General features: G+C 38.0%; 1 protein-coding gene across 4 annotated transcripts in view; it reads left to right on the plus strand.

The window, feature by feature from the left end:
* The window catches only part of FAM168B (family with sequence similarity 168 member B), a 57,487-nt gene that overhangs the window by 16,713 nt on the left and 15,241 nt on the right, over positions 1-25,533 (plus strand). For all 4 annotated transcript variants that reach the window (XM_011367736.2, XM_011367735.2, XM_011367737.2 and 1 more), the window contains exons 2-3: positions 3,556-3,636; positions 8,992-9,075. In XM_011367736.2, the coding sequence (XP_011366038.1) occupies positions 3,567-3,636; positions 8,992-9,075 (154 nt within the window). In that variant the 5' untranslated portion in view covers positions 3,556-3,566. The remainder of the gene's footprint in view (positions 1-3,555; positions 3,637-8,991; positions 9,076-25,533) is intronic.

Here is a 25,533-nt window from a genome sequence, read left to right on the forward strand (position 1 = left end):
GCCCTGGGCTCCAAAGGAGTGATAGGAGTGGGGGCCGTGGGGCCCGGGCAACCTCAATCTTCAGTGGCGAACCCTAGAAGGCTGGGCAGGTTGAGGTCCAGTTGTTCTGACTTTGGAAGGAAGAAATGTGACCCTCCCTTGAGTTCCAGTTGATTTTTCAGTGAACTTTCTTGCCGAAACTTGGACAAGGGCCTGGAGGAGGGCGAGGATTAGGGCAACCTTTGGCCTAGTGTCCCTCCTTGCCACACTTAAGCAGGGTTCTGGAGGGGCTTCAAAGGTTTTGCCCTTAGGGCTTTGTATATTTCTGTGGAAGCTCTGAATAGCTGCTGCCAGCATCTGGCATTTAGCCTGATCCCTTTTAAGTTGTTCATTTTTTTTGTTTCCTCATCTCTATTATTGAAAACTTTAAAGGCAGCACTTAAGAGTTCCCTTTGTGGGATTTGAGGGCCATCTTCCAGCCTCTGTAATTTGCATCTGATTTCAGAAGCCAATTGAGAAATGAAATGAGTGTGTTGGAAGAGGAGGCCTTCTATTGAGGAAGGGTCTAGTTTAGTGTATTTTTGGAGAGCCTCTGTTAGAGGAGACAGAAAAAGGGCAGGATTTTCATCTGGACCTCGGCTGATTCCTTTGAGATTTTCATAGTTAATTGCCTTGTGTGCCGCTTTTTGAAGCCCTGCTATGAGTCAAGTACCATATGATTTCAGTGTCGGCGGCCTGGGGAGTCTGATAGTTCCAATTGGGATCCCGTTGGGACTGCTACTGCCCCCAACCAGCTGTTGATTATTTTGCCAGTGTAGGATATCAGCCTGACCATGAGTGGCTAGCCAGACTCTCTTTTTCTTCGGTGGAAAGAGAGGAGGAAATGATTATGTGGAGCTCATGCCAGGTAAGATCCTAGGATTGAGTTAGGTATTCAGATTCTTTGACTTAAGTGGTGGGGTCAGTGGAAAAGGACGCTAACTTTTTCTCAACTTGAGAGAGATCAGCCAGAGAGGAAGGGACATGAATGTGGACTATACTCTAGGCTCCTGCAACTTCCCTTAAAGGGAAAACAGTAGCAGCTTCCTGGGGGTGAGTCCAAGAACTTGTTTGAGCGGTGGAGAAGGAGGGTTCTGAGGGATCTAAGCTGGACTCATTGTGAGCGGGGGGGAGGGGAGTTAAAGGAAGGGGTGAGGAAGTTGAGAGCCGAAGGGTTAAGGTAAGAGGGAGTGGGGGAGTCATCTGGGAGGTCTGCTGAAAGAGGAGCATATGGGGGTGGGGGATGAGGAGGGCCTAGAGGGTGATGGACCATGGTCAGTGGGATGGAAAGAAGTGTCAGTTTCAGAGTTAATAGAAGAGGATTGGGATGAAGAAGTAAAATCTTAAGTAGAGCAGGATTTACAGAGAGAGTCTGGAGTGGAGAGTAAAAACCTGGACATAGGGAACTTCAGACACTTTCCGTTGCAGTGACAAAAGTTGTCAAGGTCTTAATGTGTTAAAAATCAAAGGTGCCATTCTCAGGTCATTGAGATCCATAATCTAATTTGTGTCATGGTCAAGCAGTGTTATAATAGAAAATGAGACACTTATGAGGTTTCTAGGTTCCTTAAAAGGCAGCCAAGGGGGGTGATTTTGGAGGGTGTAGGGGGTGTGTATTCCCTATGATGAAGAGGATAAGAACGGCAGGGAAAGTGAGGAGGGCGAGTGGAAAACCTCTAGGGAGGGAACAGCTCCTTGTGGTCCCCACTGACAAGGAATCCATCTAATAGAGGAGAGGAGTCTTTTCAGAGCTGGGTGTCCCTAGTATAGAAATACCCGAGGCCAGGAGATGGAGGAGTCTTCTGACCTAGTGCTAGGATTTGTTAGAGAACAAGAGAGATGAAGACCTGTGAAGAGGTAGATAACCACTCGCCTGAAAATTAAGTGACCAATGTGCACTGGCAGGTCACCAGTGAAAAGGTGAATCTCCCAGTTTGACCTCCTCCCTGGCTGGGTTCAGGGAGGTGACAGTTGAACCAGAAAAGTAGATGAAATATGTGAGGGACTCCACAATTCTTATGTTGTAGATCCACCAAGAATGAGTTAAAGGGCAGGATAATAGGGATTGGCAGTTGCCAATTTGCTTATTCTTAAATTGTGAGATAAAAATACACAATTGATTCTCTTGCTTACTTGTAATATGCCTTCCTATCCTTGTTTTCTTTGTAGTCTGTTCTATAGACCTATGCTGTCCAATATGGTAGCCCCTAGCCACATGTGACTAAATTTAAATTGAAGAAATAAAAGTAAAAAATCAGATCTTACACTAGCCACATTTTTCGTGTGTTCAGTGGTAACTTTTAGGTAATGACTGCCATATTGGATAGCACAGATGGAGAATATCTGTCTGCATGGTTGCAGAAAGTGCTGTTGGACAGCATGGGTCGAGACTTATCTTTTAATTCTATTTGTAGATGGCATGGTAAATTTGCATCTGCCTTTGGTTTAGAAGTTTAAAAAAATTAGACAGTTATTCAGGTAGTAAATGTCCCAGTCACTGATGTCCCCAATTTATTCCTAGTGTAGACTAGAATTTGTTACAGAGGCTAAGAATGTGTGTGTGTGTGTGTGTGTGTGTGTGTGTGTGTATTTTTTTTGGTGAACTGAACTGCTTGGTTGTGAATATTCTAAATGAGTTAGGTGTGCTGAAAATTTGAAGGTTTTGTATTTTGTCTCTGATGGAATTTGATATCCAGAGTGTTTTGAGGTATGTGTGTTTTTTAGACAGTCAGCAAGTAGTTATGTCTGTTTTATGCCAGACATTGCTTTTATATCCTTACCAGCAAATACAGATGCCGGTCTATAATTTTTAAAAAATTTTACTGGTGCTGGTGGTATACTACAGTGAATAAGACCAAGTCCTGTTCCGTGACTGCATGGGCCTACATTTCTAGTTGGGAATGTGGTAGGAGAGGCTGAACAAGTAAATATATGTTCCTTTTATGTGTTTCTATTTTTATTTTTTAGACCTTATTTTTTAGAGCAGTTTTAGGTTCACAGCAAACTTGAGCAGAAGATTTAGAGAGTTCTCATGTACTACCCATTGCTCCCACCCCCTTCGCTGTTTTTAGCATTATATTTAAGATTGCTTTAATCTTTGCTACCACATAAATCAGTGAGTGACTTTACTAGATGAGGAATACTCAGTGGTCTTAATTAAGTTCACATTTTAAGAACACATTTGGTTATAAAATTCAGAGGAGCTTGCTGGAGACATTAAGGATAATCTTATTTCTATTGGGGAAGGGATAAAATGATTGTAGTTGTGCAAGTTCCTGAACTTTTCAGGAAAAAAAAAAGATTATGAATGATAGAACACTGAATGGGTATAATAGAGTTGCTGGACATATCTATTATGGGTATAATAGAGTTGGTGGGTGCCTATTAGAACTTTACTTTTGTCTGTTGGTTGGCAGCATGAGATGCCTTGTTTATGTAAAGGAGAGGAAGGACTCTTGCTGCTTGCTCTTTGGAGACTGATGCTGGAGAAAACTCTGAGAACAAAAGTGACTAAATCACTTTTTTTCCTCTTTTTAGTTCTTGAAGCCATGAATCCTGTTTATAGCCCTGGTTCTTCTGGGGTTCCCTATGCAAATGCCAAAGGAATTGGTTATCCAGGTAAGCAAGTACAATTTTGTTTTCATTATTGAACTTTGAACACTTGGTAAATTTCTGTGTCACTAAGAATGCTTTCAGTTGACAAACCCAGCTCAAAGTGTTTTAAATGAAGAAGAAAATGTATTGGCTCATGGAACTGAAAAATCATGGTACTGAAAAATCAAGAGCTTTGTTGGCTCTAGTGGTTTGGGACTAGAATCTAATTCTCTACCTCCTGGGCTCAGCATTACTTTCTCAGTACTGGCTCAGTGTTGGTCATAGGTCACACTTCTCCCCGTCCTGGTTTCCCTATGTTCAGCCTCTCCCATCAGTCCCTTGGCTGCCAGCCTCTTTATCTCTTCTATAAGAAAGCCTGATGGGCCTTCTTGTTCTCTGTTCAAACCAGTCCTGTGCTTTTTTTCTGATTGGACTCAGCTTCTATCCTTGAGCCAGGGAGGGGAGTCTATTGATAAAATTAGGTCTGACTTGCATTCCCCACCCTTATTGGAGACAGTCACACATGGACTGTGAGAGATGGAGTGAAGCAAAATGTGAGGGGATAGGAACTGGCTGATCAGAAATATCAAATGGTTGTCCTAATTGGTGACTTTGAATAAAGAGTGTTTATTTGTAATGTTATAGTTTCGTTTTCGGTTTTGATAATATGGTGGAACAGATAACCTCAAAACCCTGTTGATAAAAAACCCCTAGAAAATGGAATAAAACACACACACACACAAAACACTAAAAAATATATAATTGAACTTGGAAGAAAGAAATGTCTGCAAGTAAAAACCAGCACATTTGGCCATCAGGCTGATTTACCTGTCCTGGGTCATTTGCTATTTGTGGGTTTAAACAACTCACACGGAGCAAAAAGTGAGGCCGTAGACCTTTGTGAGGCTGGGAGTTGGAGTGGGAGCTCTCATTAATCTGGTTCCTCCATGGGTCAGACTCAGTGAAGAGGTAAACTGAAACAATCCATTCACTGACCCAGAAGGAAATTGGTCTCTGCTTGGGCTCTGGGAAGGAAAAAAATCTTTCCTAAGAATAATAACCATGCAAGGATGTTTGAGATTCTACTTTATATTACTTGCATTTCCCAGGGGATCCATAATGAGAAACTAACATAAAAAATAGTCTTCAGCCTGCAATATTGCCTGTAGTACCTGACAGTAGCAAATGCAGAACTTCAGTGGAGGCATATGTTCTCAATCTAGGTTTCGAGAGTTTTCCAGAAACTTCTGTTAAAAGTGCAAAATTATTATAAAACGTATTGTCATTGTCAAGAGTCACCAGTCATGACAGACTACGGGAAAAGAATGAGAAACCATATCACGCAAGCATGTTTAAAATAACCGAAGATGTAAAAGAAAACAGAGGGGAACGAGATACTGGGTGAATAAGACACTGGGTGAACAAAAAAGAACGAACTGGAACTTAAATGAAAAAAAAAAAGGCATTTGAACAAAATTCAGGTTAAATTCCAGGTAAAACACTACTAAAGAGAGAACCAGAATCTAGTCTAAAGAAAGGGGAAAATAGACTGGTTAAGAAATAGAGATGTTAGAATGAGAAGTTTGAGGAGAATTAAGAGCACCAAAAGGGCTGAGTAGAGAGACTAGAAGAAAAGGAGTGGCAGAATTTCCTAGAACTGATAAAAAGTAATTTACTGATAAGACCTACTGTCTTCAAAATATTAACACTAGTTTAAGCAGAATGCTAAATTATTGAAGAGACTGGAGTGGATCCAGAGCCAGGGAAATAGGCATTACCTGATAGTCCATATAATAAAACATTAATTGCCTGTCATATACCAGTTCTGTGCAAAGCTGCGAAAATACTGAGATGTGTACATTGTACCTGCTCTTTAGTTGGTCAAAAGCAGGGATTGGCAAACTTTATGTAAAGGTCTAGTTAGTATATATTTGAGGCTCTGTAGGTCACACTGTCTCTGTTGTAACTACTCACCTGTCTTTCCAGCACGAAAGGAGACGGAGACAATACTGAGTGAAAGTGTTTGTTTCAGCGCTGATACACTCTGAAAGGAGACGGTTGTCTACATTTGTCCTGTAGCCTGTAGTTCTCTGACCTCTGGTCAAAAGCATTGGAGTAAAACATGTTTTTAAGGAATTTTTTGGTCATGAAATTACATTTAAAGGAAAATTTCTGTAATATTAAAGCAATTTAAAATCTTATATATAGTTTCTCCTTATTTACATCCATCTTGCGAATTTTTTTTAATTTTTTATTATTTTGGGATTTTTATGACTTTCATAAAACTCTGTATCAGCAAGGGTTCAATGCAGGAACTAGTAACCATTCTGGGTATTTTAAACAGGAGTAGAGTAGGGAATGTCAATATAGGGAATTAATGTGCCTGCAGAATTTAGAGGCTTGCATTACTTGAATACCAAAAACTAACAAGACAGTATAGAAAAGGAAAGTACTTTTATATCCTTACCAGCAAATAGAGATGCTGGTCTATAATTTTTTAAAATTTATATTTAATGGAAAAGAAGGAACACTTCTCAACTTCTTTTGAGTATAGTAGTGTAATTATTGATATAATTAGGTTTACATATACTGTCTCATTATTTTCTAATTAATAGCCTTTTTCACTTGTCTTTTCTTGGATTAATCAAATATTTTTTATACAATTTTTCTTCTGTTAACTTTTTAGAAATTCTTTTACTTTTCTAGTGGTGACTCTAGATTACATTTTGCCCCTTCTTTTGTTTATTGTTGCCACACCTTAAGATATTATTGTTTTTATTTGATGCAGTCAGTGAACAGTATTTATATTAACTCACACATTTATTATTTGTGGTGCTCTTCAGTACTTTCTATATTTACATGTTTCTGTCTGGATCATTTTCCTTTAACCTGGACAGCTCACTTTAGTTTTTTGTGTGTTTGTTCATTTTTTTGTTTGTTTTGTTTTTTTTCTGCAGGTCTGCTAGCAGTGAATTTTGTTTTTGTTTGTGAAAGGGTCTTTATTTTGCTTTCATTTTTGGAGCACATTTTTGCTGATTGTATTAGTTTCTTGTGGCTGCTATAACAAATTACCACAAAGTTGGTGGCTAGAAAACCATGAAAATTTGTTCTCTCACAGTCGTGGAAGTCAAAAGTCCAAATTCAAGGTGTCAAGTCAGCAGGGCCTCACTTGAGGGGAGAATTCTTTCTTACCTCTTGTAGTTTCTGGTGGCTTTCAGCATTCACTGACATCTGTCCAGTTTCTTCTGTGGTCACTTCATCTCCTTTTCTGTGTGTTTAGGGCCCACTTGCATAATCCATGATGATCTTATCTCAAAATCCTTAACATATATCCATGAAGGCCCTTTTTCCAAATAAGGTAATATTTACAGGTTCCAGGGATTTGATGTGTGGTATCTTTTGGTGGGCGGGGATGCTGGTTTTTGCCTACCACACTGAGTATACAATTTTAGATTGGCAATTACTTTCTCTCTGTACTTTAAAGGTATAATTGTACTGTCTTCTGGTTTCTGTCAGAATCAATATTGTTTCTTTGAAGTTAATTGTCCCTCCTCTACCTCCAAACCCCATTCTCCACTGCTTTCAAAATATCTTTGTTTTTGCTATGATATGACTAGATGTGATTTTTGTATTTCTTTTGCTTGATGCTCACAGAGCTTCTTGACTCTTGGGGATTGACTTCTAGCAGTAGCAGTAGCGCTTCAAATATTCTGCCCCTCTCTGTTTCCTGGAACTCCATTTATAAGTATGTTAGATCATTTCAGTCTCTTTCATGTCACTTGTATCCTTATTTATATTTCCATTTTTTTATTTATGAGCTTTACTACGGATACTTTGTACTGATCTGTTTCTATTTACTAATTCTGCTCTAATTTGCTATAAAACCCATGTATTGAATCGAGTCTTTTACTCTTCTCCGTCTTCTGCTTTCTCCAGCATACTACTAACAGTTAATTTGACTGATTGCAGTTATTTGATCACCTGTGGGTCTGTTTCTATTGTCAATTTGTCTTTTTCTTTTGTTTTTCAGCCATATGGTCCTGTCTCTTGGCATGCCTAGTGTTCCTATGTTGAGCATAATACACAGTGTATTAAAAATCATAGCTGGTCCATTGGATGTCTTCCTTTGCCAGGCACATCTTTTTTCCCCCCAGCTTTGTCAAGGAATGATTAACAAATATTGTATATATTTTAGGTTGTACAGCATGCTTTTTTTAAAAAGGTGTATGTCATGATTTAATTCATGTGTACATTGTGAAATGGTTATAATTGAGTATCTCCAAATATCATCACATTGGGGTTAGAGTTTTAACATAATTTTGGAGGGAACACAAACATTCAGTCCATAATCATGGCCCCAGGCCAACTGCATCCATACATTCTAATTTATTCTTTAACACAAAAGATAGTGGACTCTGAGGTAGAATTAGGAATGCAGATATTTTGGAGGAATATAACACTTAAAGATCTAGTGGGGAAGTAGTAGAATTTGGTAGGGATAGCCTCAGGACTGTGATACATATTTGCTCAAGTTTCAGCTCAGCAGGGAGCTCTGGGGCAAAGGATTGGCAGTGAGAGGAGGCCCTCACTAGGCAGAATTGGCCCTGGAAAGTGCTGCTGCAGCTCACAACTAAACTGCAGGTTATTTTCTGGAATAAAAATGCAGGTGTTCACTTTGCTTTGTTAACTCCGTGATACTAGGAAACATTTCTTATCAGTCACAGAGGTTTGCCTTGTTTGGTTTTTTTTTATATTTTACATAATGTTGCTACATAACTCTCCTTTTATTGGCCAGGGTTTTGATGTTTATTGTCTTATTTGATGTTTTGTGTTCACATGAATTATTAGTGACTGTGGTTTAGTTTTATGAAGGATTCTTCATTTGTGTTAATAAAGATCAGGTCGCTTGTCAGTAGATTGTGAGATTGGCTTTTTCCTAGTTCCTGGTGTCTCTGGTCCCAGTTAGAGCCCCTTCAGCACATGATGCTCTTAGTACTCTTGTTACTCTTGCTAAATTATAAATTCTGGGGTTAGAATCTAGAATAAAACTGCCAGAAGTATAGAAGTATGAAGAGTTTTTGGACTTCAGCTTGGGGTTTTGTTTTGTTTTTTTTTCATTCTAACTCAGTTTCTGCCGAAGTTTTTCAGTTGTGGAAAGTTGTAAGTGTTTACTAATAGGTTTTAAAGACATGATTATGATTCTAAGGAAAAGAGACAACTAGCGACAAACTGCTCAGCCTACATAGTGCTGTTGGGCTCCTTAAGTCAGTCTGGAGTTCTGAGAAGAAAGTAAGAACAACGGGTCTATGGGAGCCCTGGTTGTAAAATCATGTTACTCCTTCAGGTAGTGACATCAGATTGTTCTGTGTTTTTCTCCAGCTGGTTTCCCGATGGGCTACGCAGCAGCAGCTCCTGCCTACTCTCCCAGCATGTACCCTGGAGCAAATCCTACCTTCCAAACAGGTATGCAGGCTGTGTGCGCTGGGTGGCTTTGTCTGTGCAGCTGGGGGAGAATGTAAGGTAGGTGGATTTTGAGAAGAGTGATTATAGAATTAGGATTTGGGGTTGAATTAATTTCTTGGTTCATAAGATTAGCCTTGTTAAAAAGGGCAACAAAAGCTTAATTCTTATTGTGTGTAAAGCTTTAGGTATTTTATTTATGATATCCTTCTATAACACATATCTTTATTCTAATCATGGGTTGTTACAGGTAAATAGTTGTACCAGACATGCATTTATGATTACTAGAAAGTAAAGAACGTCTTGTCATGTTAATAGGTAGAATTTCCATGTTGCTAATAATTTTAGAGATATTAATTTTAATTTTTCAATTAGAATTGACATTTTATATTTTATATTAGTTTCAGGTGTATAGCATAGTGGTTAGACATTTACATAATTTACACAGTGATCCCCTTGATTAGTCTAGTACCCTTTTGGCACTATCATAGTTATTACAATATCATTGACTACATTTCCTGTGCTGTACTTCACTTTCCTATGACCGTTTTATGATTGCCAATTTGTACTTCTTAATCCCTTCACCTTTTTCACCCAGGCCTCCAACCCCCACTCCCATCTGGCAGTCACCAGTTTGTTCTTGTATCTGAGTCTGTTTTTATTTTATTTGTTTATTTTGTTCTTCAAATACCACATATAAATGAAATCATATGGTATTTGTCTTTCTCTTTCTCACTTTTTCACTTACCATGATACCCTTGAGGTCCTTCTATGTTGTTGTAAATGGTAAAGATTTCATTTTTTTTTCTTTTTATGGCTGACTAATATTTCATTGTGTGTATATACCATGATTTCCTTATCCAATTTTCTGTGATGAGCACTTAGGTTGCCTCCATATCTTGGCTTTTGTAAATAGTACTGTGGTGAACATAGGGTTGCATATATCTTTTCAAATTAGTGTTTTGGTTTTCTTTGGATAACTACCCAGAAGTGCAATCATTGGGTCATAAGGTAGTTCTATTTTTAATTTTTCGAGGAATCTCCAAACTGTTTTCCATAGTGACCGTATCAATTTACAATCCTGCAAAAGTACACAAGGGTTCTCTTTTCTCTACATCCTTGCCAACATTTGTCATTTTAGAGATTTCTTTGAAGATTACTATAGCACTTTGATTATAGTTTTAAAAGAAAGTTTTATTTTCTACATAAGGTACATGAGAATTTTTTTAGATTTTGGAAATCAGTGAAACAATTGAAAGTGGAATTGGTTTGGGTCCAAACTTTGTAAAGATAGATTATTTAGTGGGACTTTCCTCTATGAGCCTGCACTCTGGTGTTGGCTCATTCCAGGCTTTATTCACCCAGACTGGACTTTGTGAATCCACAGCAGCAGTGGTCTGTGTTCTGACCTGAAGGCTTGGCCTCACTGGTCTACTGGGGTGCTTCTTTGTCCTTCGGAACCCTTAGCCTCACAGAGTTAACTTCGACAGAATAGGAGACAGCAGTAGTGTCCTTTTCTTGAATTTTTCCTATTTTGTTGATCATGAACTTCTTCCTTCTATCCATCTCTCCCTTTCCATTCCCACTTTGATCATCTTTGTTCAGCTTACACCCAGGAATGGTCTCTTCTTTCCCAAATAATTTTTGTTTTTGCCTAGCTTTTATTTATACTCTTTCTTTCCAGTCTGGAGCTTCGCATCTGTCTTTCATGGTCTGTTATGGAATATCCTTCCATGGGGGTCAACAGTATTATGTTATTACCCATTGGATTTTTTTCACAGCTAGATGGCACCACCCATCTCCTTTCGTAAACCATCTCACCTTAACTTTTTTAAAATAGCTCTCTTGAAGTATAAATGACATATAGTAAACAGCACTTATTTAAAGTGTACAGTTTAATAGCTTTTTATATAATGTATACCACCCTCACAATTGGGAGTGAACGTACCCCTCACCCAACAAAAGTTTTCTGCTGCCCCTTTGTTATCACTCAGGCTCCAGGAAATCAGTGATCTCTTTTCTCTCTTTATAGATCATTTGTGTTTTCTAAAATTTTATGTTAATCATGTGGAATGTACTTTTTTGGAGGGGCTAGCTCTTCAGCATAATTATTTTGACATCCACATTATACTGTGTATCAGTATATTATTCCTTTTAATTGTTGAGTGGTGTTCCATTGTACGTAAATACCACAGTTTTCTTATTCATTCACCAGTGATGAACCATGTGGATTGTTTGCAGCTTTTGGTTGTTACAAATGAAACTGCTGTGAATATTTATGTACAAGTTTTTGTGTGGACATATACTTTCATTTTCTTGAGTAAATACAAAGAAGTGGAGTTCCTGGTTCTTAAAGCAGGTGTATATTTAGGTCATAAGAAACTGCCAAACTGTGTACCACAGTGGTTGTACCATTTATGTTCCCATGAGCAGTGTGTGAGAGTCCAGTTTCTTTATATCCTTGTGAACACAATATAATCATTCTTAATTTGAGGCATCCTAGCGGGTATGTAGTGATATTTCATTATAGTTTTAATTTGAGCTTATCTCATGACTAGTGTTGAACATCTTTTCATGTACTTATTTGCCACTTATACATCTTTGGTTAAGTGTGTACATCTTTTACTGTATGTCAGTTTTTTAGTGTGTTTTCTTATTGTTGAGTTTTGAGAGTTCTTTAGCAGGTATAAGATTTGCAAATATGTTCTCCCAGTCTGTGGCTGTTTTCATTCTCTTAATAGTCTTTAAAAGAGAAAGTTTTAAAATGTTCTTTTATGGATCATGCTTTAGTATCACTTCTGAGAAATTTTTGCTTAACTCAACATCACAAAGATTTTCTCCTGTTTACGTGTAGAGTTTTATAGTTTTAGGTTTAACATTTAGGTCTATGACTCATTTTGGGTTAACTTTTGTATATGGTGGTAGGAATGGATTGGGGTTCATTTTTTTGCATGAATAGTTTATTACTATATGTAATTATGTCATAGACCACCATACAGTGTCATTCTTCTAGAATTTTCCAGGGTAGCTCAGTTGTATTCATTTTCTTCATGGAGTATAAGTTAATGTAAAGATATACTAAAAACTTCCAGCTCTTTTTGATTTTTCACAGAAAGAATATCAGGTTCATTTGAGGCCAGCAAAGCTATTTTCCTTGCCCAGAATGTGCCTTGCTCTTCTGGAGAGGAAGCTTGATGTTTAGAGTTCTGGTGCTGCTAACAGTTTCCTTTGGGGTGCCTCTGGGCCTACCTGTAGATCATGTGTCATCCATCTTCTCTCATGTGTTTCTTTTCTCTCAGGGAGATGGGCCATTTCTTGCCACTTTTCTAAGACTGCTCTCAAGCTATTCCTCCATGCCAGAAGCTGGGGCAAGCAGAAGGGAGTAATAGGATTGATGGGAATGGTGGCTGTGTAGAGTGCCTGCCTTGTTTAAAGGGGCATTCACTGATAGGTGCCAGATAGATAGTTGTCAGCCGCCGGAGCCTCTGATTTTTAGGTGAAGCTGGGAATAAAGCTGTATGTGAAATTTGTGAATGAAAAAATAAAAAGCACTTTGAAGGTCCTGCCAATGTCCTACAAGTGCTTTCAGCCACTTGACCTGAGTCTGGGCTACAGCTGTGCTCTCATCTTTTCCTAGGATCCTTTCAGAGTTTTCATGTGTTAAATTTTTAAATTTCCTTTCTCAGTGTGCCTTTCTACTTACCTGATGAGCAAATCAGAGTTGTTAATATAAAAAATTAAAAAGTTTTTCATCATGTCTCCCGCTTTCTCAATTTGTCTCTGATTCTCATACCACCAGATTTGTGGGGAAAGCTGATGTCTAGTGTAGGTGGTGTGTATGTGTAGTTTGACTTTTAAAATACTTTTGCCATTTTATTTCTTAGCTCTTCTAGGTATGGCATAGAAAGGGTTTAGAGAACCTTGTGATGAGATGTCATGTCTTTTGTTGAAAGATTCCTTTTCTTCTTTTTCAGTTTACTCTTTGGTTTTAGTGGAGGATCTCCTTCAGTAATATCCCAAGAGAGTGTGAGAGAGTCACAATTTTGAGATTCTTTATGTCTGGAACATTTTATTTTGCATTCACGTCTCATCAACAGTTTGTGTGGACATAGAATTCTAGGCTAGCGTTATTTCCTCCCAGAATTTTGAGAACATTGCTTAATTGTTTTCCAGCTTCCATTCTTGCTGATGCTTGATTGACTATAAACTGATTTTCTCTTTGGTACTCTATAATATTTTTGTCTCTAGTGTTGTGAAATTTCATGATGCTGTGTTTTGGTACAGCTCTTTCCTTCTCTCACACACTTTATATTTTTGAATTTTTCCAATTTTCAGAATAAATGTTTCATACTCAAAATTATATGAAATCTGTGTGGTATGCAGTACTTTTGGAAAAAATGATCCATTCAAATACAGAAAGCTCTAGCACCTCACAGTTAGCAATCTAAGAACATGAGTTATTCCCTAAGAGAAAGTAAGCCAGCAGTGACTTACATGATTGGTGAAAGTAAAAGGAGAAAGATCGTGATCATTTTGTTGTCAATGTTGCATTGGTATGGGTGGCCTTTTTAGGGAAGGAGAACCTGAAAGCTGTTACTGTTTTTGAAAAACCTAGCAATAAATATATTTGTTTTTTTTATTGTGAATTGTTGGTGAGTCTAAAAATTATTTCAGAGTGGCAGTGTCTATTTTGGATACTATGAGTTGTATGTGCGTATGTTTGTATTTTAAGTTTGTAAAGTTCCTGTTGAGGCTTAGTTTTTAATTGCCTGGGAGACAGGTTTGCTTTCCTTGAATGTGGATAGAGAATGATAAAATATTTATGCCTATACAAAAAAATAAATAAATGAAATAAATTTCCTGGTGAATATTAGAAGATAGCTCAGTTAAAAGAATAAGCAGTAATGGGAGGGATATCTTGGTTATGGAGGTACCCCCTCCCCCACCAGAAGAGAGAGGAATCCCATCCCCACACTGAGACCCCCAGCCCAGAGTACCAGTGCCAAGAAGAACACCTACATATCTGGCTCTGAAAAATCAATGATGATTCCCTCAGTCAAGGTGAGACAGAAGGTGGCTGGAAACCCAGGTGTCCTATTAAAGGGTCACTTGCTTGCAGGCACTCACCCTGGACTCCAGTGGAGGGACAGCGGCTCAGGAAGTGCCAGAGACATACAGGAAGAAACTGAGTTGTGTAACTTTAGGGCGAGGAATGGAGGGGACAGTCACCATTTTCCCTGTGTAGATGGCCTTCCTGTGCAGCTGGGCACCATCTTGCCAATGTTAAGCCCTCTCCCCACACGGCCAAATCTGAGTTTGCACTGGCCTGGTGAACTTTGTGTGCTCCACCCTGGTGACTCTTTGGGACTCTACCCAACTCAATCACATAGTACCAGACTGCTCCTCTACCAACAGCCAGCCCTGCCCTGTGCACCACAGGAGGCTCTTTCAGCAGCAAACAGCTATAATCAACTTGGTCCGCCACCAGAGGCACTTTTGTGACCAGCAACCAGAGACCAACGGCTAGGCCTACCCCTTGCTAGTCTTTCCTGGACAATTGTTGGGAGTCGACAGACTTTGAGCAGGTGGCGGCTGACCTCAGTGTGCTCTGAGACTTTTGCTGAGTAGCTTCAGGTTCAGCACTGGCATCAGATCAGAATCTACATTAACCTGATGAACGCAACTTGCCCCACCCTTGTTATTCCCTGAGACCCTGCTTCACCCAACTAGAGTATCATAGAAGTCTCAATCACTGGCTAAGCATTATAAGCAGCTGACAGGAGGAAGCAGGCCTCTGGAGTACCTGGCCTTTTGCGGAGCTACCCCAGGTCTGGTATTGGTGGTAGTCATCCTCGGTTTGCAGAGTGGCCTCTCCTTTGTGCCTCAAAGTCCAGTACAGGCAGCGACCAACCGCAGATCGCTTTGTGGCTCCTTCCAGGTAGTCTGGGCTGGTCACAGGCAACGATTGACCTGTGCTTGTACCAGAGCCCCCCCGATGAGGCCCCAGAACTGATATATATGGAGCCTGGCCTTAAACCACACAAAGCACCATGCAGTTAGCCCCAGAAGTGGTACACCCAAAAATGATCTCAGCAGGCACCAGAGCTTGCTGGGGCAAATCCCACTCCATGGGTAAGCCTCTGCAGAGCAGTCCATAGTTCTGGTGGTTGTGACCAAATTTTACAGCCAGACAGCCTGAGGATCAGTCTCACCCACCGATCTGACCACAGCAATCAAGATTCAACTATAACAGGAGGGTACACACAACCTATACAAAGGAGCATTTGGCTCAGGTGACTAGGGAGACTGTGCCACTGGGCCCCACAGGACGTCTGCTACCTAAGGGCACTCAGCCAATGCCCATAGATGCAGCAGATCTACCCAATAGAAATAAACCCAGAAAAGCAGCCCAAATGAGACAAACATGTTCCAAATGAAAGAAAAGGACAAAACCCCAGATAAGAACTAAACAAAATAGAGTCCAACAATCTACCAGGTACAGAGTTCAAAACAATGGTTATAAGGATGTTCAACAAACTTAGGGGAAGAATAGATGAATTCAGTGAGAATCTACACAAAGAGATAGAAACCATAAGAAAGAAGCATTCAGAAATGGAGAATACAATAACTGAAATGAAGACTATATTAGATTGGTTCAACAGTAGATTAGATGAAGCAGAGCATCGAATCAGCAATTTAGAAGACAAGGTAGCAGAAAACACCCAACAGAACAGCAAAAAGAAAAAAATGTTTAAATGGGGATAGTTTAAGGGACCTCTAGGACAACATCAAGCATACCAAGATTTGCATCATAAGAGTACCATTAGTAGAAGAGAAAGAGCAAGGAATTGAAAAGCTATTTGAAGAAATAATGATAGAAAACTTCCCTGACCTGGTGGAGGAAATAGACATACAACCCTAGGAAACGCAGAGTCCCAAACAAGATGAATCCAAAGGAGCCCACACCAAGACAAATCATAATTAAAATATAAAAGACAAAGAGAGACTCTTAAAAGCAGCAAGAAAAAAGCAGTTAGTTACCATCAAGGGAACTCCCATAAGACTTAGCTGATTTCTCAACAGAAATTTTGCAGGCCAGAAGGAATGGGCACGAAATATTCAAAGTGATATAAAGAAAGGACCTACAACCAAGATTACTCTATCCAGCAAAGTTATCATTTAGAATTGAAGGACAGATCAAGAGCTTCCCAGACAAGAAAAAGCTAAAGGAGTTCACCAATACCAAACCAGTATTACAAGAAATGTTAGAGGGACTACTTTAAGAAGAAAAGAAAAAATAGAGCAGATATATGAATAATAAGATGGCAGTAACTATATATCAACAGTACTTCAAATGAAAATGGATTAAATGCTCCAGTCAAAAGGTAGGGTGGCTAAATGGATAAGAAAACAAGACCCTTACATATGCTGCCTAAAAGATACCCACTTCAGGTTGAAAGACACACGGAATGAAAGTGGAGAGACGGAAAACGATATTTCATGAAAATGGAAATTTAAAAAAAGCTGGAGTAGTAATACTTATATCAGACAAGGTAGACTTTAAAATAAGGGCTCTAACATGAGACAAAGAAGGACCCAGTAGTCCCATCTCTAGATATTTATTTGAAGAAACCCAGGGCACTACTTCGAAGGGACATGTGAATTCATATGTTCATTGCAGCATCATTTATAATAGCCAAGATATGTAGGCTTCTGGGTGTCCATCAATAGATAAAGAAGTACTACATATATACAATGGAGTATTACTCTGCCATGAAGAGAAATGAAATCTTGCCATCTGCAACAACATGGATGGACCGAGAGAATATTTTGCTTAGTGGAGTAAGTCAGACAGAGAAATTAGGATGCCATATGATTTCACTTACATGTGGCATCTGAAGAACAAAATAAAGAAAACAAACATACTCATAGATACAGAAATCATTTTAAGGATTGCCAGATGGGAGGTGGCTTGGGGCATGGGTGAAAAAGGGGAAGGGATTAAGAAGTACAAATGGATACTTACTAAATAGTCATGGGGACATTAAGGATAGCATAAGGAATATAGTCAGTGATATGTGATAACTCTGTGTGTTGTCTAATCGGTGCTGGATTTATCGGTTGATCACTTCGTAAGTTATATAAATGTCTAATCACTGTTGTACACTTGAAACTAATATAATATTGTATGCCAACTGTAATTGAAAAATAAAATGTTATTAAAAGGGATAAAAAATAAAAGTGTTTGCACAGCAAAGGAAACCACTAGCAAACAAAAAGATAGCCTACTGAATGGGAAAAGATTTTTGCCTATTATACGTCTGATAAGCAGTTAATATCCAAAATTCATAAAGAACTCATAAAACTCAATGCCCCCAATTAAAAACAAACAATCCAATTAAAAAATGGGAAGAGGACCTGAATAGGCATTTTTCCAAAGAGGACATATAGCCAATAGACATATGAAAAGATGCTCAATGTCACTAATCAGAGAAATGCAAACTAAAATCACAATGAGATATCACCTCACAGCTGTCAGAATGGCCATTACCAATAAATCAGCAAACAATAGGTGTTGGCGAGGATGTGGAGAAAAGGGAACCCTCATGGAGCAGTTGGTGGGATTAGAAATTGGTACAGTCACTATGGAAAACATTGTAGGGGTTCTTCAAAATATTGAAAATATGACCTTATGACCCAATTATTCCACTTCTGGGTATTTATACAAAGAAATCAAAACACTATTTTGAAAAGAGATATGCACCCTTATTTACTACCGCACTATTTATAATACTCAAGATATGGAAGCATCCTAAGTGTTCATCAGTAGATGATTGGCTAAAGAAAAAGTGATACATATGTACAATGGAATATTACTCAGCCATAAAAAAGAATTTTAGCATTTGTGACAATGTGGATGAACCTAGAGGGTATTATTTTAAGTAAGTTAGACTGAGATAGACATATCATATGATCTCACTTATATGTGGAATCTAAGGAACAAAATAAACAGAAATAGACTCATAGATACAGAGAACAAACTGATGGTTGTCAGAAGGGAGGGGGCTGGGTTCTGGGTAAAAAAGGTAAAGAGATTGAGAAGTACAAATTGGTGATTACAGAATAGTCATGAGGATGTATAGTACAGCATGCAGAATATGGTCATTAACATTGCAACAGCTATGTTAGTGCCAAGTAGGAGCTAGACTAATCGGGGGAGAGGGGAGGTCACTGCATAAATTATGTAGCTGTCCACTACGCTATACATTTTAAACTAATATAAAATAATATTTTCAGCTGTAACTGAAAAATAGAATTATTTAAAATTCTAGCTAAACTTTAATTGTATCAAACAAATTAGGAAAAAACGATCAGTAAGATAATATGTTAAAAACCATTACTGTAATTAGTGGAAATAGTGGATGACTATTTTTCTTACAGCTTACTGTGAAATGTTTCAAATATACAAGAAGCTGAAAAAAGTTGATAATGAATATTTGCATATCAAGTGCCAAAATTCTGCAATTAAACTTTCAAAAATCTACTTTTGAAGTTACTTGTATCGCATATGTGTTCATCCATTCTTTGGTGCATCTTGTTTTTTTTATTATCTTTCAGAATAAGTTGCGAATGTCAGTGCATGTCACCCCATTTACTTCAGCATGTGTATTGCCAGTATTTGTTTACAGTTCTTTTTTGGTTTTGTTTTTTAGGTGAAATTTACATATACAAGATGAACAAATTTTAAGTGTACTGTACCATTCATTGCATTCTGACAGACACCTACACATGATAGCTTCTTGGAGTCATTATTTTATCTTCAGCAAAGCATATATATGAGGCAGGTGTCATTAAAGACACTTCAGATGATGATGAGACCTAGGGCCAGGGGAGGGATTTCCTCAGGCCTTCATTAGATGAAAGGAGAGACGTCACAGGTTGTTGGCCTATCATCAGTTGTGGGTAAAAGACTTCACCTTTTTTTCAGTGGATGCGGTGGGCCAAAAAATGCTTCTGAATCAGAGAACTTCTCTTTGGAGGGGTGTAGGCCTAGTTCTCACTTTGGTTACACTGTATCCTTGGAAGCTTGTTCAGGTACACAGCTTCCGTTTTCTCTTTTTACAGTTTGAACAGTGACAAAATGGTCATGGACTTTCCTATTAGGAATTTGATGAGTTTTTTAAGGGGTTTATTTTCTCCAGTTTTCTCTCCAGGTATGAATTTATTGCTTGTGTGTTTTCTCTTTCTCAAATAGCTTCTGTTCTCATTCTTCTTGACAATTAGTTTCTCATATAGAACATTGGCTTTGCGTATTGAACGTTGGCATAGTTTACCTTTATTTGTTCTTTCAGCTAATGCCTAGCTGCCAGCTAGCTATTCTTTCAGATCAGATTGCTGAAGATCCAAGCCTTCCTGCTGATGGCCATTTGTTTTTTAATTTTAATTTTAGTTTTTCTATTTTATTTATTTATTTATTTAACATTTTATTTATTTTTTCCTCCTCTCACATCCCCCCTCCCTTCTGGTAACCACTAGTCCATTGTCCATGTTTGATTTTCCTCTTTATTTGTTGCTTTTAAGTTTATAGCCCACATATAAATGATATCATGTGATTTTCAACTTTTTTCTGTCTGGCTTATTTCACTTAACATGATTATCTCGAGATCCATCCACATTGTTGCAAATGGCAGTATTTCATCTCTTCTTATGATTGAGAAATATTCCACTGTATATATATATGTACCACAGCTTCTTTAGCCAGTCATCTATTGTAGGACACTTTGGTTGCTACCATGACCTGGCTACTGTGAATAATGCTGCTGTGAACATCGGTGTGCAAATATCTTTTTGGATATGAGTTTTCAAGTCTTTGGGGTAAATATCCAGTAGCAGGATTGCTGGATCATACGATAGATCAATTCTTATTTTTTTGAGGAACCTCCATACTGTTTTCCATAGTGGCTGTTCCAGTTTGCAGTCCTACCAGCAGTGTATGAGGGTTCCTATTTCTTCACATCCTCTCCAACATGTTATTACTTGTTCTGTTGATTATAGCCATTCTAATAGGTGAAAGATGGCATCTCATTGCATTTCCCTAAAAGCAAGCAATGTTGAGCAGCTTTTCATATATTTGTTGGCCATTTGTCCTCTAGAGAGAAATGTCTGTTCAGATCCTCTGCCGATTTTTTGATTGGATCGTTTTTTTGTTTTGTTTTTATCGAGTTGTATGAGTTCTTTGTATATTTTGGATATTAGGCCCTTTTTGGAGGTGTCGCTTGCAAATATATTTTCCCATTCAGATGGTTGTCTCTTTACCTTGTTGACGATTTCTTTTGCTGAGCAGAAGCTTTATAGTTTGATGTAGTCCCATTCCTTTATTTTTGCACTTACTTCCCTTGCCCCTGAGGTCAAATTCATAAAATCCTTTTTAAGTCCAGGGTCCTTGAGTTTATTAGCTCCTATGTTTTCTTCTGTGCACTTTACTGTTTCAGGTCTTATATTCAGGTCCTTAATGCATTTAGAGTTAATTTTGGTGTGTGGTGATAGACAACAGTCTAGTTTCATGCTTTTACAGGTGGCTTTCTCATTATCCCAGCACCACTTATTGAAGAGACTTTCCTTTCTTCATTGTATATTTTTGGAGTTTTTGTTGAAAATTGTTTGCCCATATAATTATGAGTTTATTTCTGGACTCTTGATTCTGTTCCACTTGTCCATGTGTCTGTTTTGCTGCCAATACCATGCCATTTTGATTACTTGTCACTTTGTAGTATAATTTGAAGTTGGACCAAGTGATACCTCCAGCCTCATTCTTTGTTCTCAGGATAGCTTTGGCAGTATGGGTTCTTCTGTGCTTCCATACAAATCTGATGATTTTTTTTGTTCTATTTCTTTAAAAAATGCTGATGGGATTTTGATAGGAATTGCAACAAATCTGTATAATGCCTTAGGTAATATAGTCATTTTGACTTTGTTGATTCTTCCAATCCAAGAACACAGAATATCTTTCCATTTCTTTGTATCTTCTTCGATTTCTTTCAATAGGGTCTTATAGTTTTCATTATATAGGTCCTTCACATGTTTCATTAGATTTATTCCTAGGTATTTTATTCTTTTTGTTGCAGTTGCAACAGGAATTATTTTTTCCACTTCTTTTTCTGATACTTAGTTATTAGAGTATAGGAACGCTTTGGATTTTTGAACATTGATTTTGTGTCCTGAGACTTCACTGTATTTGCTTATTGTTTCTAGTAGTCTGTGGAGCCTTTAGGTTTCTATATAGAGAATCATGTCATTCACAAATAGTGACAGTTTGACTTCTTCATTTCCTATTTGGATGTCTTTTATATCTTTCTCTTGTCCGATTGCACTCACTAGGACCTCCAATATTATATCGAATAACAGTGGTGATAATGTACAGCCTTGTCTTGTTCCTGATCTTCGAGGGAAGGTTTTTAGTTTTTCACCATTAAGTATAATGTTGGCTGAGGGCTTGTCATATATGGCCTTTATTATGTTAAGGTAAATTCCTTCTATACCAATTTTGTTAAGTGTTTTCATCATAAATGGATGTTTTATCTTGTTGAAGACTATTTCTGCATCTATTGATATGACCATATCATTCTTATTTTTTAATTTGTTTATATGGTGTATCACATTAATTGATTAGCGTATGTTGAACCATCCCTGTGCCTTTGGGATGAAGCCCACTTATAGTGGTGTATAATCTTTTTAATGTGTTGCTGTATTCGGTTTGCTAGTATCTTATTTAGGATTTTTGCATTTGTGTTCATGAGAGATATTGGTCTGTATTTTTCTTTTTTTGTGTTATCTTTACCAGGTTTTGGTATCAGGGTAATATTGGACTCATAAAATGAGTTGGGAAGTATTGCCTCCTCTTCAAATTTTTGGAAGAGTTTGAGGAGAATAGGTATTAAATCTTTTTTGAATATTTGGTAGAATTCACTGGTGAAGCCATCCGGTTCTGGACTTTTACTTTTTGGTAGGTTTTTGACGATTGTTTCAATTTCCATACTGCTGATCGGTCTATTTAGATTTTCCAGTTCTTCTTGATTCAGACTGAGAAGACTGTATTTTTCTAAGTACTGGTTCCATTTCTTCTAGGTGATTAAATTTGGTGTTATATACTTTTTCATAGTATTCTTGTATGATCCTTTGTATTTCTGTGATATCAGTTGTAATCTCCCCTCTTTCATTCCTGATGAAATTTGTTTATTTTTGTCCTTTCTCTTTTTTCTTTAGTGAGTCTAGCCAGGGGTTTGTCAATTTTATTAAGCTTCTCAAAGAACCAGCTCTTCGTTGCATTTTTTGTTGTCGTTTTTTGTTTTCTATTTCATTTATTTCTGCTCTAATTTTATTATTTCTTTCCTTCTGCTGACTTTAGGCTTCTTTTCTTCCTTTTCTTGTTTTTAAGATGGAACATTAGGTTGTTTGGGCTCATTCTTGTTTTTGGAGATAGGCTTGTAATGATATGAACTTTCCTCTTATGATTGCTTTAGCTGTATCCCAAAACTTTGATATGTTGTACTATCATTATCATTCGTTTTTCTGTATCTCTTGATCTCTCTTTTTATTTCTTCTCTGACCCAGTTATTCTTCAGTAGCATGCTGTTTAATCTCCATGCATTTGTGGTCCTTCCCGATTTATTTTTGCAGTTGATCTCTAGTTTCAAAGCATTATGATCAGAGAATATGATTGATACGATTTCAACCCTCTCATATTTTTTGAGGCTATCTCTGTCCCAGTATGTGGTCGATTTTGAGAATGTTCCATGTGCACTAGAGAAGAATGTATAAGCAGCTGTTTTGAGACGGAAGGCTCTGTATATGTCAGTTATGTCCAGTTGGTCTAATGTGTCATTTAAGATTGTTATTTCTTTATTGATTTTCTGTTTGGATGATCTGTCCATATCTGACAGTGGGATATTTAGGTCCCCTACTAAGATAGTGTTCTGTTCTGTTTCTCCCTTTATTAGTTCTATTAGTAATTGCTTTACATATTTCACGGCTCCCTGATTGGGAGCATAGATATTAATAAGTGTTATGTCTTCTTGGTGCATGATTCCCTTTATCATTATGAAGTATCCCTCAGTATCTTTCTTTACCTTTTTTATTTTGAAATCTATTTCACCTGATATTTGAACCACTACTCCCGCTTTTCTCTGAATGCTGTTTGCTTGAAATGTCATATTTTACCCTTTCACTCTGAGTCTTTATTTGTCTTTGGAGCTGAGATGTGTCTCCTGGAGGCAACATATGGTTGGGTTTTGTTTATTGATCCATTCTCTTACTCTGTGCCTTTTTATTGGTGAGTTCAGTCCATTTACATTGATTATTGAAATATGAGGTCTTTTTTACAGCCATTTTATCTTTTGCTTTCTGGTAGCTCGGTGTTTCATTGCCTCCTTGTCCTCGTGTTTCTGTGTTATTTTGGTTGGCTTTTGTGGGTTTTCTCTCTGGTTCTTTTATGTTATATACTTTATTTCTGAATCTTATGCGCGTGGTTACCATTACGAATATGTAAAGGATAGTTATACACACACACACACACACACACACACACACACACACACACACACAGCCATCCACTCTCTTCTGTGCGTGCCTTATCTCCATTTCCCTTTGCAAATTTGGATATTTGAATCTCCTCCTTTTCAGTCATTGTTATCTCACTTTGTCCCTATGTATGCTGAACGTTCATTACTACCTTGCTATGGCAATTCTCTTCTTAAGCTTATAATGCCCTCCCTATTAAGGGTTACACTCCTCTGCTTCTATTTGCCTGCTAGTCACCTTACTCCGAATTATGTTTTTTTTTTTCCATCATTTTGTTTTAGGTGAGTTGACTCCTTTCAGTATTTCCTGAGTGCAGGCCTTGTAGTGGAGAATTCCCTCAATTTTTGTATGTATGGAAAAGTCTTAATTTCTCCTTCATATGTAAAGGAAAGCTTAGCTGAATACATAATTCTAGGCTGGTAGTTTCTTTCAGTTAATAGTTTAAATATTTGATTCCATTCCTTTCTAGCTCGTAAGGATTGTGCTGAGAAGTCCAAAGATAATCTAAGGGGTTTTCCTTTATTAGTTACCATTTTCTTCTTTCTGGCTGCCCTGAGAATTCTGTTTTTGTCATTGATATTTGATAATTTTAATACAGTGTGTTTTGGTGAAGGTCTTTTTGGGGTGAGATAATTGGATGTTCTATTGACTTTTTGATTCCAAGCTCCAGCTCATTCCTTAGATTTGAGAAATCCTCATCAACTATTTGTCTGAAAATTCTTTCTCGTCCCTGGTCCTTTTCCTTGCCTTTGATAATGCCCATTATTCTTATGTTTCTTCTACTGTTGGTATCAGCTAGTTCTTGAATTTCTTTCATTATTTTCCAATCTTCACTTTATCTCTTCTTCCTTCTGATTTATTTCTAGATTTCTGTCTTCGATATCCTTTTCTCTATTTGTTCGACTCTATTTCTCAGGCTTGCTATTTCATTTTTCACCTCTTGCAGTGTGGTTTTTTTTTTTTTTATCTCCAGAAGATCTATTCTGTTCTGTTTGAGGGTTTCAGTCTCCTTGTTCTGCTCATCTTGGTGTTTTTTTAATTCTTGAAATTGTTGACATGACTCGTTTTGGAGCTCACTGAGGTTTTCAGAAGTACCATCCTGAATTCTCTGTCATTTAAGTTGCATATTTCTATGTCTGTAAGCTTATTTTCTGGAGATTTTCCTCTTTCTTTCTGAGATGCTTTGTCACCTTCATTGTTCATGGTGTTTAATGGACTATTTCTCCACCTGGACATTAATGGAAGTATATTCTGCTTTTTTTTCCAGAAAGATTTATTATTGTAAAGGTCTCTCTTTAGCCTGCTGTAAAGAAGGTGCTTTTTTTTTGTTGTTTTCCAGTAGGTAGCATCTAGGCCTCTTGGATCCCTGCTTTACATAAAACCTTAATAGTGCCTTTTTATTTTCTTATAGATATTTAATCACGCTCGCTACCCTCAGTTTCAGTCTGTCAGTGTTAGCAACAGTTTTGGTAGCATTTGCTCAGATTCCCCTGGGTCTCTGCAGTGTTTTATCTCAGAGGGTATGGGAGGAGCGACCCTTTGGGTTGGGAGTTGGAGGCTGCAGCTTAGCCCTGGTTTTGCAGTTACAGCTGGTAAAAATCAACTGTTGTTTTTCTGCCGTCTCGCTTCTCTGCTTTCTGCCCTGATGACTAGGCCCTGCCGCCGCCGGCGTGGACCTCTTAACTTTCCCAAGCAGGGCTGTTCAGGGAACTTGCAGCACCTTCTCTCCTCCCCGTCCTTCTACAGGTAGTTCCAGCAGCTATGAGAGGCAGCATCTTTATTTCTCCCAGTCCACCGCCAGACACCCGTAGTTCTGACTTACGGTGGCTCTTATGCGCAGATCCCACGCTCAGACGTTCTTGTGTGTAGATTGGGTTTTTTTAT

The sequence above is a fragment of the Pteropus vampyrus genome, unplaced genomic scaffold (genome assembly GCF_000151845.1).
Source record: "Pteropus vampyrus isolate Shadow unplaced genomic scaffold, Pvam_2.0 Scaffold137, whole genome shotgun sequence".
Classification (NCBI taxonomy): Eukaryota; Metazoa; Chordata; class Mammalia; order Chiroptera; family Pteropodidae; genus Pteropus; species Pteropus vampyrus.